This window comes from Coregonus lavaretus, assembly GCF_964263955.1.
Source record: "Coregonus lavaretus genome assembly, chromosome: 1".
Lineage (NCBI taxonomy): Eukaryota > Metazoa > Chordata > Actinopteri > Salmoniformes > Salmonidae > Coregonus > Coregonus lavaretus.
Window position 1 is genome coordinate 49,240,155 of NC_139988.1, and position 14,904 is coordinate 49,255,058.

The 14,904-nt window shown below is 41.7% G+C and overlaps 1 protein-coding gene across 1 annotated transcript; it reads right to left on the reverse strand.

Annotated features, from left to right (window-relative positions):
- Nucleotides 1-226: 226 nt before the first annotated feature.
- Nucleotides 227-14,694, reverse strand: LOC311140589 (lymphocyte-specific helicase-like). Its single transcript, XM_084175714.1, has 23 exons — nucleotides 14,557-14,694; nucleotides 13,646-13,746; nucleotides 13,402-13,523; nucleotides 13,159-13,281; nucleotides 12,786-12,827; nucleotides 12,655-12,679; nucleotides 12,468-12,529; nucleotides 12,329-12,370; nucleotides 11,959-12,183; nucleotides 11,670-11,852; nucleotides 11,377-11,520; nucleotides 10,890-11,086; nucleotides 10,669-10,765; nucleotides 10,400-10,561; nucleotides 10,106-10,248; nucleotides 9,581-9,725; nucleotides 9,285-9,368; nucleotides 9,026-9,145; nucleotides 4,646-4,762; nucleotides 4,373-4,532; nucleotides 2,025-2,121; nucleotides 1,729-1,805; nucleotides 227-1,456 (listed from the first exon to the last, which is right to left on the reverse strand). The coding sequence occupies exons 1-23, from the start codon at nucleotides 14,562-14,564 to the stop codon at nucleotides 1,368-1,370; spliced, it is 2,565 nt and encodes an 854-aa protein (XP_084031840.1). The 5' UTR covers nucleotides 14,565-14,694; the 3' UTR covers nucleotides 227-1,367.
- Between the last annotated feature and the right edge of the window lie 210 nt (nucleotides 14,695-14,904).

Genomic DNA, 14,904 nt, shown 5'->3' on the forward strand with positions numbered 1-14,904 from the left:
CTAGGCTATACATATGGAGTGCGCAACTCTGTTTTTATAGCTCACATTACTTCCCAACCATACATTGTTGTTTTATTAATACATGTGAAAACATGGATACCCCTTTCAAAGACAAAGATGCATTCATCTTTTTTGCCATATGCCTTTTGACAGACCGTCATCTGTCTGTATGTAAGCAGCACTATGTTAATCTATTATAAGAAATTGAACTCACATTAGAATAATTACACATTCAGGTGTTAGTTTATTTATTTTTAGAAAAGGGGTTGCATACAAAACAATTAAAAGGACATGGTCTCTGTTGTAAATAAATACCTTTCCTTACATAAAAGTGCTTGGAGTTTTGGTCCAACATACAGTGTCAATTAACCCGTTAAGTGAACTGGACAAGATATAAGAGTTCAGCATTTACTTTCATGTATTGTGAAAAGTAATTGATTCCAATTCAAGTAGGGCTTATGAATGATTACTTCAAGTGATTTAATCATCATTGCACCTAAATGGGTAAAAGTCCAAACATCATCCAATTCCATAGCAAACATTATGTCAGTTCAGCGATTTGTCAATTACTTAAAAATACTCTATTATACACTGAGTGTACAAAACATAGGAACACCTGCTCTTTCCATGAAAGACTGACCAGGTGAATCCAGGTGAAAGCTATGATCCCTTACTGATGTCACTTGTTAAATCCACTTCAATCAGTTTAGATGAAGGGGGGAGACAGGTTAAAGAAAGATTTTTAAGCATTGACACATGGATTGTGTATGTGTGCCATTCAGAGGGTGAATGGGTAAGAGAACGGGGTATGATCGTAGGTGCCAGGAGCACCTGTTTGAGGGTGTCAAGAATTGCAACGCTGCTGGGTTTCACACAACAGTTTCACATGTGTATCAAAAATGGTCCACCACCCAAAGGACATCCAGCCAAATTGACAACTGTGGGAAGCATTGGAGTCAACATGGAATGCTTTCGACACCTTGTAGAGTCCATGCCCTGACAAATTGAGGCTGTCCTGAGTGCAAAAGGGGGTGCAACACAATATTAGGAAGGTGTTCCTAATGTTTTGTACACTGTGTATATAAACACTAGTTTCTGGAAGACAGGTTTCAGTCTCCAACATAACCAACAGCATTTGACAAACTCCACAACAAAAATATAAACATTTACCATAAGCCGTTAAGAAAATGACATCAAAACCTTTCCTCTGTAGTTTCAGGAGGATGGGTTGAATAAGTTCTCTGGTTCCTGTCTAAGTTGGTTCAGTACTATAACCAACAGCAGCGTCGTGGACCCTTAGGATCCAGCTCTAGCTTAAGGTTTTTTAGGTTATTCCTTTAGGAGTATCATGTCTGTGCTTTTCAAACTTAGGTCAAGCTGATCTCCGATGATTCTTTGGCTTCGATCACCTTGAAAACTCCAACCTTCTCCTGTTTGGAGCTCCTCTTGGCCTTGTCTGGAAAGAGACAAATGGTTACATTACACACACAATACAACTATGAGGCCCAAAAAGGTTTTCTAATGATAGAAAATATGACGTTGAGGTTTCATTGGATGACCATGTTACGGTGGGAGGCACTGGTGCTACGCAGTGGTAAAGCACCCTGACAAAGACAGAGGACTTTAGTATATTGTGAAGCATGTATGACAACTTTCTAGAAAGCACCCCAACATCTCATTCATGATGACAGTAGTTGTGAATTGAATAGAACCCACAGCTTAACTCACCCAGTAGGTCACTGCGGTCCAGCAGAAACTCCAGGTCCTTGTCACTAATGACCTTCCCCTTGGTGCTTTTCACTTCCCTGAAAATAACAAGAAACAGTCATTAGATAACCATAGACTTCTGACCAACCTAATATAAATTAAAAAATTAAATTAAAAAAATTTAATTTAAAATTAAAATTATTAAATTAAATGTTTATTTCTCTAATGAGTTTTATAATGAAAATATAAAATACAATGAGATCAAAATACAATATATGATGTGAAATGTATCAACAATGGAAGAAAATCTCTAGTACTTCTCGTAATCTCTGGTGTTGAGAAGATCCATCAGCTCGGACACGTCGATGCAGCTCTTGGTCTGTTTGAGCTCAGCCTTTCCTCCTTTGAATTTTTCTAATAAATATAAAAAGGTACCAAAATGTGGTTTGGTGTTAATTTTACAAATTCAATTCAATATCCCTGTAAATTCCATTTAATTAAATTCAAATTCCAGGTCAGTCTTTGAATTCAGAGATAATTAAATTCCTCAATTCAAATGTTACATTCATTCCAAGAATTCAATTAAATATTATCCCCAACAATTCCACAAATTCCCTCAGGATTTTAGGCTGATCATGTCACTGTTCAGACAGCTTAGCTATACTGGAAATATAGAAATATAGCTTTGATACTAAGTGCATTAGTAACATTAACCTCTCAAAGTCTAAACCGTTGGGGGGGAGGGGGCTTCTACAAAGTTAACATATGGAATGGTTTTAAGATGGTAATAACATGGATCATTTAGTCATTTGATTTTTAATTTTAGGACCTTTTACTATTTGATAAAATATTGAATTTGGCCTTTACTACTATAGCCCATAGAAACGCATTGAATAGCACATTCATAAATGGAAAAAAATGTATCACAAGGAATACGGTTTTGAAGTGTGTCCCATATCTAGGAGATATAAGGAAGCTCAGGACATTTTGGGATTTTTTTGGACACATATTTAAACCCTTATTTTTGTTGGCACAAAACTACCTCTAAACTTCCATTCATTTGTTAAGTCCCGTGATACTTGTGGGGTCGTAGAGCAAAACCGAGAACACCATCATGTTTGTGAGAGTCCCATCTTACCACACAGTGATCATATTAGTTTGTAGGCCAAACCATTCAGACGTTTGTGAGAAGACCGATTTTCAGGATGTCTCGTGGCCGAGCTACAGCCAAATACAGCTGTAGCTCGGCCACCTTCCACCGCAGCTGCGGAAGGCCGACATTGGCTGATGTGGTGGATTGAGACGAAGCCCATGCAAATCTCTCTATCTTAAACTGCCGGATTTTGATGGGGATTTTTTTTATGCCACTTAAATTGACGCACAGGTGTGTCAATAGACATAACTGGGAAATGTACAAACATTGAATTCCAATTCAGTTCAAGATTAAATGTTTTTACAATTCCAATTCAAAACTGTCGAATTCCAATTCAATTCCACAACTTGAAGATTGTGGAAATTCAAATTGAATTCAACATGATTCTTCACTTCATGAGTGAATTCAAGAATTTAATTGGAATTTCAAATTAACACACCAGACATGCGTTCAAATACTATTTGAAATATCTCAATTACTTTCACATACATTCAAAGTAAGTTGAATATGTAAATGTATTTGGAAATGCACTTGGAAAGGTAGTTTTTTTTCTGGATCAAAAAGGGGCTTAGGTGGTGGGCGTGGCAGGGAGTGCGGTCAGCCAGTTGAATTTGAGAAGATTTTAGAGGCCCCCCCATCCTGGCGGTGTAGAGAAATGTTTTCATTTTTAAGAAAATGTCCTGCAATTCTACAAATTCCTCCATGGAGCCAAGAGAAAATGTTGCATGTACAAGTGTGAGGTGTGAAATGGAAAGAGAGACCCTCGGCTCGGGGATTTGAACTAGAAACCTTTCGGTTACTGACCCAATGCTCTAAACGCTAAGCTACCTGCCACCCCATGTCTCAAATACACTCCCATGCATTTAAACCCAGGTATTTGAAAATAGTATTTTAAATATACTGAAAAAATATATAAAAACGCTCTGAGTTAGAGGAAATCAGTCAATTGAAATAAATAAATGAGGCCCTAATCTAGGATTTCACGACTGGGAATACAGATATGCAACTGTTGGTCACAAGATCTCGTCACAGTATTTTTGTGCGTTCAAATTGCCATCGATGAAATACAAATTGGGTTGGTTATCCATAGCTTATGCCTGTCCATACCATAACCCCACCCCACCACGGGGCACTCCGTTCACATCAGCATACCGCTCACCCACATGATGCCATACACGTGGTCTGGAACTATTTGAAACTGCTGTCAAATACAATTTGGCAGACTATTTGGTTTTTACAAATAACCATTCAAAAAAACTTGTTCTGCACTGTGTATTTGAAAACACACAGAAAAAGTATTTTATATACCAGATCCTCAAATATACATGCATTTGAATCCAGGTCTGGAACACATGCACCACAATCACCTAAATCACTATTACAATAGTTTTCTATTCTGACATATTTAGTAGCTCTTCCATGCACCTTCTATTCAGGTGGGTTTCACATTCCCCTCAATCTAATAACAGCTTTGATGTGTCCTGGATGTGAGAGGAGTGGTACTCTACTCACTCTTGTGAATTACCATCTTCTCCAGCTTCCTCTTGGCTGAGGCTCTCTCCAGGATCTTCTGGTCGATGGTGTTGGCAGTGACCAGTCGGTACACCACCACGGGTTTGGTCTGCCCGATACGGTGGCACCTGTCCTGGGCCTGCAGGTCAGCCTGGGGGTTCTGACAGAAGAAGTCCATGAATTATCGTGTTGCACTAGACCAATCAGTACCAAACATGTAGTAGTAAGCAACGGTTGTTAAGGTCAGCCAGAGAGCATGAGTTCTACACCTACCCAGTCACTGTCAAAGATGATGACCGTGTCAGCAGCAGTCAGGTTGATGCCCAAGCCACCTGCTCTGGTGCTCAGTAGGAAAAGAAACACCTCTGGGTCAGAAGAGAACTTTGCCATCTGCAAAAAAAATATAGTGAGGGATAAGCTCACAACACAATAAATAGTGATGGAGAATGACTGCTACATTATTATAATTAGAGCTGCACGATATGGGCAAATAATGTAATTTTTGTTTTTGAGCAAATATTGCGATTGACTTGCAATATTACTTGCGATATTATTCCAACTCTATGGTTGGAATACAGTGGGCACCTCAAATAGTGTTGTTTGGCATGACAACGAATCAAAAAGCCAGGGAGGAGGGGTTGTGACAGGGGCAGGAAACAAAGTGTTGGTCAGTGTTTCCCAGGGGGGCCTAATTACACTGAACTAAAATATAAAATGCAACAATTTAAGATTTTACTGAGTTACAGTTCATATAAAGAAATCAGTCAATTGAAATAAATTCATTAGGCCCTAAATCTATGGATTTTACATGACGGGGAACACAGATACAGTTGAAGTCGGAAGTTTACATACACTTAGGTTGGAGTCATTAAACTTGTTTTTCAACCACTCCACAAATGTCTTCTTAAACTATTGTTTTGGCAAGTTGGTTAGGACATCTACTTTGTGCATGACACAAGTAATTTTTCCAACAATTGTTTACAGACAGATTATTTCACTGTATCACAATTCCAGTGGGTCAGAAGTTTACATACACTAAATTGACTGTGCCTTTAAACAGCTTGGAAAATTCCAGAAAATTGTCATGGCTTTAGAAGCTTCTGATAGGCTAATTGACATCATTTGAGTCAATTGGAGATGTACCTGTGGATGTATTTCAAGGCCTACCTTCAAACTTAGTGCCTCTTTGCTTGACATCATGGGAAAATCAAAAGAAATCAGGCAAAGCCTCAAAAAAATTTGTAGTCCTCTACAAGTCTGGTTCATCCTTGGAAGCAATTTCCAAATGCCTGAAGGTACCACTTTCATCTGTACAAACAATAGTACGCAAGTATAAACACCATGGGACCACGCAGCCGTCATACCGCTCAGGAAGGAGACGCATTCTGTCTCCTAGAGATGAATGTACTTTGCTGCGAAAAGTGCAAATCAATCCCAGAACAGTAAAGGACCTTGTGACGCTGGAGGAAACGGGTACAAAAGTATCTATATCCACAGTAAAACGAGTCCTAGATCGACAACCTGAAAAGCCGCTCAGCAAGGAAGAAGCCACTGCTCCAAAACCGCCATAAAAAAGCCAGACTACGTTTTGCAACTGCACATGGGGACAATGATTGTAGTGTTTGGATAAATGTCCTCTGGTCTGATGAAACAAAAATAGAACTGTTTGGCCATAATTGTTATGTTTGGAGGAAAAAAGAGGGCAGCTTGCAAGCCGAAGAACACCATCCCAACCGTGAAGCACGGGGGTGGCAGCATCATGCTGTGGGGCTGCTTTGCTGCAGGAGGGACTGGTGCACTTCACAAAATAGATGGCATCATGAGGAAGGAAAATTATGTGGATATATTGAAGCAACATCTCAAGACATAAGTCAGGAAGTTAAAGCTTGGCCGCAAATGAGTCTTCCAAATGGACAATGACCCCAAGCATCCTTCCAAAGTTGTGGCAAAATGGCTTAAGGACAACAAAGTCAAGGTATTGGAGTGGCCATCACAAAGCCCTGACCTCAATCCTATAGAAGATTTGTGGGCAGAACTGAAAAAGCGTGTCCGAGCAAGGAGGCCTACAAACCTGACTCAGTTACACCAGCTCTGTCAGGAGGAATGGGCCAAAATTCACCCAACTTATTGTGGGAAGCTTGTGGAAGGCTACCCGAAACGTTTGACCCAAGTTAAACAATTTAAAGGCAATGCTACCAAATACTAATTGAGTGTATGCAAACTTCTGACCCACTGGGAATGTGATGAAAGAAATAAAAGCTGAAATAAATCTCTACTATTATTCTGACATTTCACATTCTTAAAATAAAAGTGGTGGTCCTAATTGACCCAAGACAGGGAATTCTTACTAGGATTAAATGTCAGGAATTGTGAAAAATTGAGTTTAAATGTATTTGGCTAAGGTGTATGTAAACTTCCGACTTCAACTGTATACATCTGTTGGTCACAGATACCTTAAAAAAAAGGTAGGAGCGTGGATCAGAAAACCAGTCAGTATTTGGTGTGACCACCATTTTTGCCTATTGCAGCGCAACATCTCCTTAGCATAGGCGGTTGTTTGTGGCCTGTGGAATGTTGTCCCACTCCTCTTCAATGGCTGTGCGAAGTTGCTGGATATTGGCGGGAACTGGAACACACTGCCGTACACACGTCAATCCAGAGCATCCCAAACATGCTGAATGGGTGACATGTCTGGTGAGTATGCAGGCCATGGAAGAACTGGGACAATTTCAGCTTCCAGGAATTGTGTACAGATCCTTGCGACATGGGGCCGTTCATTATCATGCTGAAACATGAGGTGATGGTGGCGGATGAATGGCACGACAATGGGCCCCAGGATCTCATCACATTAAAATTGCCATCGATAAAATGCAATTGTGTTCGCTGTCCATAGCTTATGCCTGCCCATACCATAACCCTTCCGCTATCATGGGGCTACCACACTGTCTGCTACTTGCCCGGTACAGTTGAAACCAGGATTCATCCATGAAAAGCACACTTCTTCAGCATGCCAGTGGCCATCGAAGGTGAGCATTTGCCCACTGAAGACAGTTACAACATCGAACTGCATTCAGGTCAACCCCAGGTGAGGATGACGAGCACAGAGATGAGCTTCCCTGAGACGGTTTCTGACAGTTTGTGAAGACATTATTTGGTTGTGCAAACCAACAGTTTCATCAGCTGTCCGGGTGGCTGGTCTCAGGATGTGGAGGTCCTGGGCTGGCATGGTTACACATGGTCTGCGGTTGTGAGGCTTGGACGTACTACCAAATTCTTTAAAACAACGTTCGAGTGGGCTTACGGTAGAGAAATGAACATTCAATTGTCTGGCAACAGCTCTGGTGGACATTCCTGCAGTAAGCATGCCAATTGCATACTCCCTGAATTTTAGACATCTGTGGCATTGTGTTTTGTGACAAAACTGCACATTTTAGAGTGGCCTTTTATTGTCCCCAGCACAAGGTGCACCTGTGTAATGATCATGCTGTTTAATTAGCCTCTTGATATACCACACCTGTCAGGTGGATGGATTATCTTGCCAAAGGATAAATGGTGACTAACAGTGATGTAAACTAATTTGTGCACAAAATTTGAGAGAAATAAGCTCTTTGTTCATATGGACAATTCATGGGATATTTTATTTCAGCTCATTAAACATGGGACCAACACTTCACATGATGCGTTTATATTTTTGTTCCGTGTAGATTTGAATAGATGTTACATTAATCATAAGGTAGAGGAAAAATGTTACATATTCATGCTTTGCCTATTCCTCTCCGACTTACCGTTGCACAAACAATATGCTGATCTAGTCCTACAGCACCATAGCCTGACGACTCACAAAATTATTCTGCTGCTCTGTATTTCGCTACATACTTTTGCCATCATTGAAGTCGTTTGTGGTGACGAGGGGTATTGTACAAGACAAAGACATCAGCGATTGGATCGTCTCTAACCAATCAGAGTATCAAAGCCAATGACGAATTTTCAAACCGCCGCTTTACCCACGTGTGTTCTGGCTCTGGCCCAACCCATCGGTTTCTGGACCAATCAGAAAGCCCTGAGTCTGGGTAGCCAGGCAAACAGCACCAGTGGTATCAGAATGTATTAACTAGCTACATTTGCTCTAGCTCAATGCCTTTAGCTAACTAGCTAGCCAACAAGTGATTAGCGGCTAACACAGATTATTTTGGCCACAACTTGCTAAGAAAAGACTAACTAGCTGTTTGCAGAGAGTTCTATACACAAAGAAATAGTGTCATTATAAAACGCATGTGGATTTATATTAAGATGCAAAGTGGAAAGCAGCATCTTTGTCATCAAGATCTTGTTGCATTGACCATGAGTGAACTTGGAAGGAACAGCAAGTGGGTAAGGCAAGCAACTGCGCTCCTTGAGTGACAGGGGCCGGGGCTTGGTGTGCGTGTGCAGCAGGAGAGGGGGAGCGAGACGTCTCAAGTAGCAAACGGAGTAAACTATAAAAAACAGACGTTACACACCGTGGAGTGGAGCGTCAAAATATTGCAGACTGTTGCGATCAAAATTTGAATAATTGTGCAGCCCTAATTATAAGCGCTTTATGACTGCTTCATGGTAATGAGTGCTTTAAGAAGGATAATTCCATTGTGGGGAGTAGAACCTGCCACTACTCACATTCTCTTCTCTGTCGGGATAGGCCATGCTCCCGTCCAGTCGGCTGTACAGGTAACCCCGCAGGTAGCAGTAGTCCATTAGGATATCCAAGATGGATGTCATCTGGCTGAAAATCAGCACCTGTCGACAAGGTCAGGTCAGAAGTAGTCACAAACATCTCTCAATAAATACATATTCATGGTCAAGCTACATTTTGGGGAGTTAAAATGAATCACTTGACTGAGGACATTAAGTATAATAATTGTATTTGGGCGTTTACCTTGTGTCCTCTCTTCTTCAGCTCTGGCAGCATTCTGTCTAGAATGAGGAACTTCCCTGAGGTCTGTACCAGTTGCTCATCAATCTGCAAGGGAAAGAGATTCAGAGGGTGAAACACAAGATCATGTATTTACACATGAGCTACACCAAATGGCAGTCTAACTCCCTAAACACTCTGACAAAGCCTCTACTTAGCTGTGCTGAGAGAAGTCACGAATGCACACACAACATTCATTGGCCGTGTCATTTCTACAGAATTTTGTTACAGAAGCCATTGCAATCCAGCGGGGCCTTTACCTTGAACTCCTGAGTGGCCGGGTCCAATGGGTACTCTATGAGGTAGGGGTGGTTACAGCACCTCTTCAGCAGCATGAGGATGTTCTGCAGTTTCAGGTTGATCTGGGAGTCCATGGGCATCTGCACGTCTACCACTGGGGCAGGTCTGGAGAGGACAGGGACAGGCAACACGTTAGACCTCTGCTGGGGCAACTATCAACCTCAAGTCTTCTTAGTTAATTTATTTTAAGGGGAGGCCACATTAAAATGCAAGTTTAAAATGAGTTTCACATTCACAAAAAATCTAATTGGTACGATCATGTAGTTTGTCTTCATGGATGTGTGTGTGTGTGTGTGTGTGTGTGTGTGTGTGTGTGTGTATCAATTCATATAATGTAGAAAATATACAGACTATCATTGGTATGACCAGTGCACCCCCTAGTGGGTAAAGGCAAAGCCATTCAAATAGAATCATTCAATTTCTATGGGCACCGCACCACATGTTTGCTTCACACAGAACACTGCCATAGTAGAGGATATTCTGACCTCTGTTCTGCCTCCTTCTGAACCCTCGCCAGGTATTTCTCCAGGTCGTAGGGCGTGTCACCATCAGTCTCTTTGTAGTCCACAGGCCTCCTGGTCCTGCGCTTAGGCCTGCCGTCGGTCGTCAGCACCACTGGAGCCTCCACCTGACACGTCAAAGGGGACACGTCTGTTAGAAACCTCCTTCAAACAAAGTCTGACATCTGAGAAGTCGGCAATGCATACATTTTCGCCATTCTATACCTATGTTTTTCTATATAACCATATGACAGTGTAGCAGTGAACTGAGGGCCTTACCTTCTCCTGGCCCAGCATTTTGGCGATGGTCTTGTTGACCACAGCAGTGTAAAAAGACTCCTGTTTGGCAGTGAGTGGGGCATACACAACAATCTCCTTTTTGGGCGGCACCTCCAACGTCACGTCAGACTTCAGTCTTCTCAGCAGGAATGGCGTCAGAATCTGCAGATGAACTAGAAAGTTTATGGACAACTCCCTACTGGTCATCTACTTGTTTAACCATTTTATTGTTCCCAGTGGATTGCAGAGCTAGTCAGTGAGAGGCCTACCTGGTGGAGCATGTGCAGGATGTTCTGCTCTCGTTCGTTAGGCACAACATTTTTTGCATCCGAACCAACGGTGTCGATGTCAAACCACGACTCAAAGCTGTAGAGATATAGGTGAAGTGCAATTACACTTTTTCTTTTAGCAAGGCAAAATTAAAAAACATTCCATATAGTCCCATTCCAACAGAGACAGACCGACAAAGACAGACAGACATGTCCTCTACCTCTTGAGGTCGTCAAACACCTCAGGCAGAAGGAAGTTGAGCAGTGACCAGAGCTCAGCCAGATTGTTCTGCAGTGGTGTGCCTGTCAGGAGCAGCTTGTTGTCCGTGGGCAGCATCTTCAATTCCCTCACCAGCCGGCAGTTCAGGTTCTTGATCCTGTGGCCCTCGTCCACGATCAGGTACTTCCAGTGGAAGCGCTAGGGAGGAAAAGCAAGAGGGGGGTTATCAGTGAGAGGCTGAATGGGTTAAATAGGTTGCACAACTTGAAGTATGCATGCATAATTCAAACTTTTATGCAAATTTACTTTTGACATCAATGCATTATTTGCATGAAAAGGAAAGTTATGCTCGTGCCTTTCAATAGATAAGAGCTCAGTATCGTAAGTTACAAATCAACGGCTACATCAGAATACCAAGTACAGAAAAGTAATAAATGTAACTTCTACAGCCTACATAGAGATGATATTAGTGGGGGAGGTGGGCCTACCTGTAGAAACGTCCTGTCTATCATGGCAATCTCAAAGGAGGTGACCACCACAGGGTACATGTTGTGAGGCCCCTGGGGCTTACGAATCTGCTTTAACAATGCCATCCTATCCTTAGCAGGCCCATGGTACAGCTGCACTGACACCTTACAACAAGATGAACAAAGACAATTTAACAGTGAAGTCAATCAGTAATTGGCGATACACATGACATGTATTCACTTTTAAAATGGTATCAATTGCACAACTTATGTAATACTTTGAACACTTATTTTTAGCGAGGAGTGGTTTTTACCTCTGGAGTGAAGCGCTTGAACTCGTTGATCCAGTTGGGCAGAGTGGACAGGGGGGCCACTACCAGGAAGGGTCCCAGCACCTTTCTCTCAAGCATCATGGCCACATGGGCGATGCACTGGATGGTCTTCCCCAGACCCATCTCATCTGCCAGGATCCCATTGATACCATTCTCCCACAACATCTGGATTTAAAAAAATACAAACACACCAAGGATAGTATGAAATACTGTATCTCTATGATCAATGACCAAACAAACAAAATATGCATAATCAACAGTCCACACTCACCCTGAGCCACTCCACACCCTCTATTTGGTAAGACCTCATGACTCCCCCAGTGAAGAGCAGGGGCTGCTGGGCGGGCACTGCCTGCCCGTTTACCTTCCTGTCTGGGTCCAGTAGATGCTTGGCATTGTCTCTCACAGCCTCCGACAGACGGCCCTTGATGTCAGCATTGGAGTCACTCATCTTTTCAATGTCCTCTGCTTCCAGCTTCTTCATCCCGGGGACCTCCTGTTATTCATGTACAGAGATATATTATTGACATTTGAGGTACGGTATATCTAGGAGATCTCAACGCTCTCCAACTTCTTGAGTCTGTAAGAGTAAAGATCAGTACAAAAATGTCCCTCGCAGTGTATAAACAAAAGTCCTTTACCTCTTCCTCCACTTTACATTTCTTGGCCTTGGACATAATTTCCTGAAACAAAAACATGCCAAAAAATGTAATATGCAAAAATCCAAAATATAGAGTGAAATAGGCCTTTGTCTATATTTTAAAAGAGAGACCTCCTTACCTCTTTAGACATGACATCAGCAATTTTGTAATCTTCCTCTCTCTCCCTTTTCTTTTTTTCCACTGAAAAAACAACAACACAGAAACTTAAGTCGGAAATCGTCAATATAAACTGTGTTTCCAAATCAACTATAGAGAGGAACTCAATTGTCATGGATGCAAAGTAACGGGACACAAGTGCTGCCTACCTCTCCCAGTCTTTTTGCCAATGCCCTGTGACAGAAAAGTTGATAAGGTCAGTGATTAAGGAGCTGCTGGCAGCAATTGTAACTGAAACATAACAAAAAACGACTCAACAAAGAAAGTAAAACTCACTCACCTTCTCTGCCTTCTTTTCCAGTCTTTCTTTCTTCAGCATTTCCTGGGTTTACAGGGAAAAAGTACGGTTAGACAAGTCTTTTCAAAGACTTATCACTCCTTGGGTAGATTTGACCCCTGCCTTTACGTGTTTCCATGCATTTTCCGACCATTAAAACATGAGTCGGAAAGCAATTAGGGATAGCTACAGCAGAGTTCAAGATTAACATAACCGCAGAGGGAGACTAAGGTAGTGGCTCCCTAGATTACTGTGCTCATTCACATTTGTTCACCCATCACGCATGAGCTGTAACAGGAAAAGTAGTAGTTGTACAATATGCTGTGCAAGGGCTACTTCTAATATTCATATCCATTCCACTGGTATTAGGACTTACCTCCTGCTGCTGTTGCTCCATCTTTGTAAGAAGGAATTTGGAATAGATGTTGCTTTTCTCCAGCAAGTGTTGCAGTCTCTTGAAGCGAATGTCATGAGATTCCTTCTCATGAGCTTCTCGAGCCTAGTAAAAAAATGTTTACAATGTTGTTGGGCATTAATAACATCTACACTTGCCAAACAACAATATCAATACAGTTGTTCAAAGATGTTACAACTTTTTTTTTTTTTTTTACTAAGAAACCTTTTTCATAATCTCCTCTTCTTGTTTCTCTCCTTTCACCGTCAACTGCTTCTCCTCTTCCGCCATCTCTTTCGTGATGACAACTTCAGACACCGCAGCTTCAGCTTTCACACTTGCAGCTGCTGAGAACAAGTGGTGATATGGTTAATTTACATGAAGGGGAGAATTCTCAATTAGCTAATGATACTACTACCTATTTAGCCACCGCTGGCCAATGAATGTGTTTATAACTAACGTTACTTACCATTTCCTGGCAAAGTCTCCTCCATAGCCGTACCCAGGGGTTTTTCCGATTCGTTAGGCTTCGGACAATGAGGAGACACGCTTCGGGTTTCTTCCTTTACACTGTGTTGTGAGTGAATATTCAATGAATGTGAGTCTGATAAATAATCTTGCCTGTGTTAACTGTATGGCAAATTAGCAGTTCAGATAACTAGCTTTGAAACACCACACTAACGTTATTACCAGCGCCCTAGCCAGCTAGGTCATTGCGCTAGGGCTACCATTGCTTCATCCCGCAACTAGCCATTGCAGACCGCTCGTTTCGGATGCTTCGGTAGCCAGGAGTCCTTGATCAACCAAATCTAAACTATTCGGTTTCACCATGATAACGTTTCCAGTCAAGAGGCATATCCAATATCTCTAGGAACAATACTTACGATTCGACGTGTTGAATGTGTCCTTTGCTATCAGATAAGCGTTTAAAACACGTTTTTATCCAGGGCCTCCCATTTTCCACACGTTTTTATCCAGGGTCTCCCATTTTCCGCATGTAGAAGATTATTTGGTACATGTATGTGGTATAGAATGGACTACAATGGCAGCCCCAGTGGCACAGCATGCAGAAAATAGGCGACCCTGCTGTATACAAACGTGTTTTAAACACTCATTTGATGGCGAAGGCCACATTCAAAACCTCGAATCGTAAGTATTGTTCTAGAGACACTCAATATAGCTCTGTTGACTGGAAACGTTATTTTGGTGAAATCGAATAGTTTAGACTTGCTTGATCAAGGACGCCAGGCTACGGAAGCTTCCGCAACAAGCCATCTCTAAACAAGGAAGACTAAGCAAGGGTTACTACCTAACCTTCCTTAGCTAGCTCTAGCTGATTGCACAACAAAGACCGTTTTGAAACAAAACAGAAGAACTTACCAACTCATATTGAAAAACTGCCTAACTAGATATGTAGTAAAATAAACTATTTCCCTGGGGTATTTGTTTAAAGAAGAACTCGTTAGAGTAAAATTGCAAGTTACACAACATAAAGCATGCAGCTGTCTGTGTATGACTGACTGTAGAATGAAGAAGGCGTGGCTTCAGCATTTCGCGCCAAAGTGGATGCAACCAACGTAAAAGACAGGGGTGTCTGATATTTTGCAAAACCAAGTCTCTATATTTTTGGTTTGCAGAGCATCGAAAGAGAGAAGAGTTGATAGTATGATCATTACCAAGATCATATTACATTTTTTTCCGCAATACAATTGTTCAGAATTGAGATAT

What these genes read in the sequence shown, in the direction of transcription:
- LOC311140589 (XM_084175714.1), bottom strand. An exon ending in GGAGACTTTGCCAGGAAATG is followed by an intron (nt 13,524 to 13,645) that starts GTAAGTAACGTT and finishes ACTTGTTCTCAG; the next exon opens with CAGCTGCAAGTGTGAAAGCT. An exon ending in TCAAGCGCTTCACTCCAGAG is followed by an intron (nt 11,521 to 11,669) that starts GTAAAAACCACT and finishes TCTTGTTGTAAG; the next exon opens with GTGTCAGTGCAGCTGTACCA.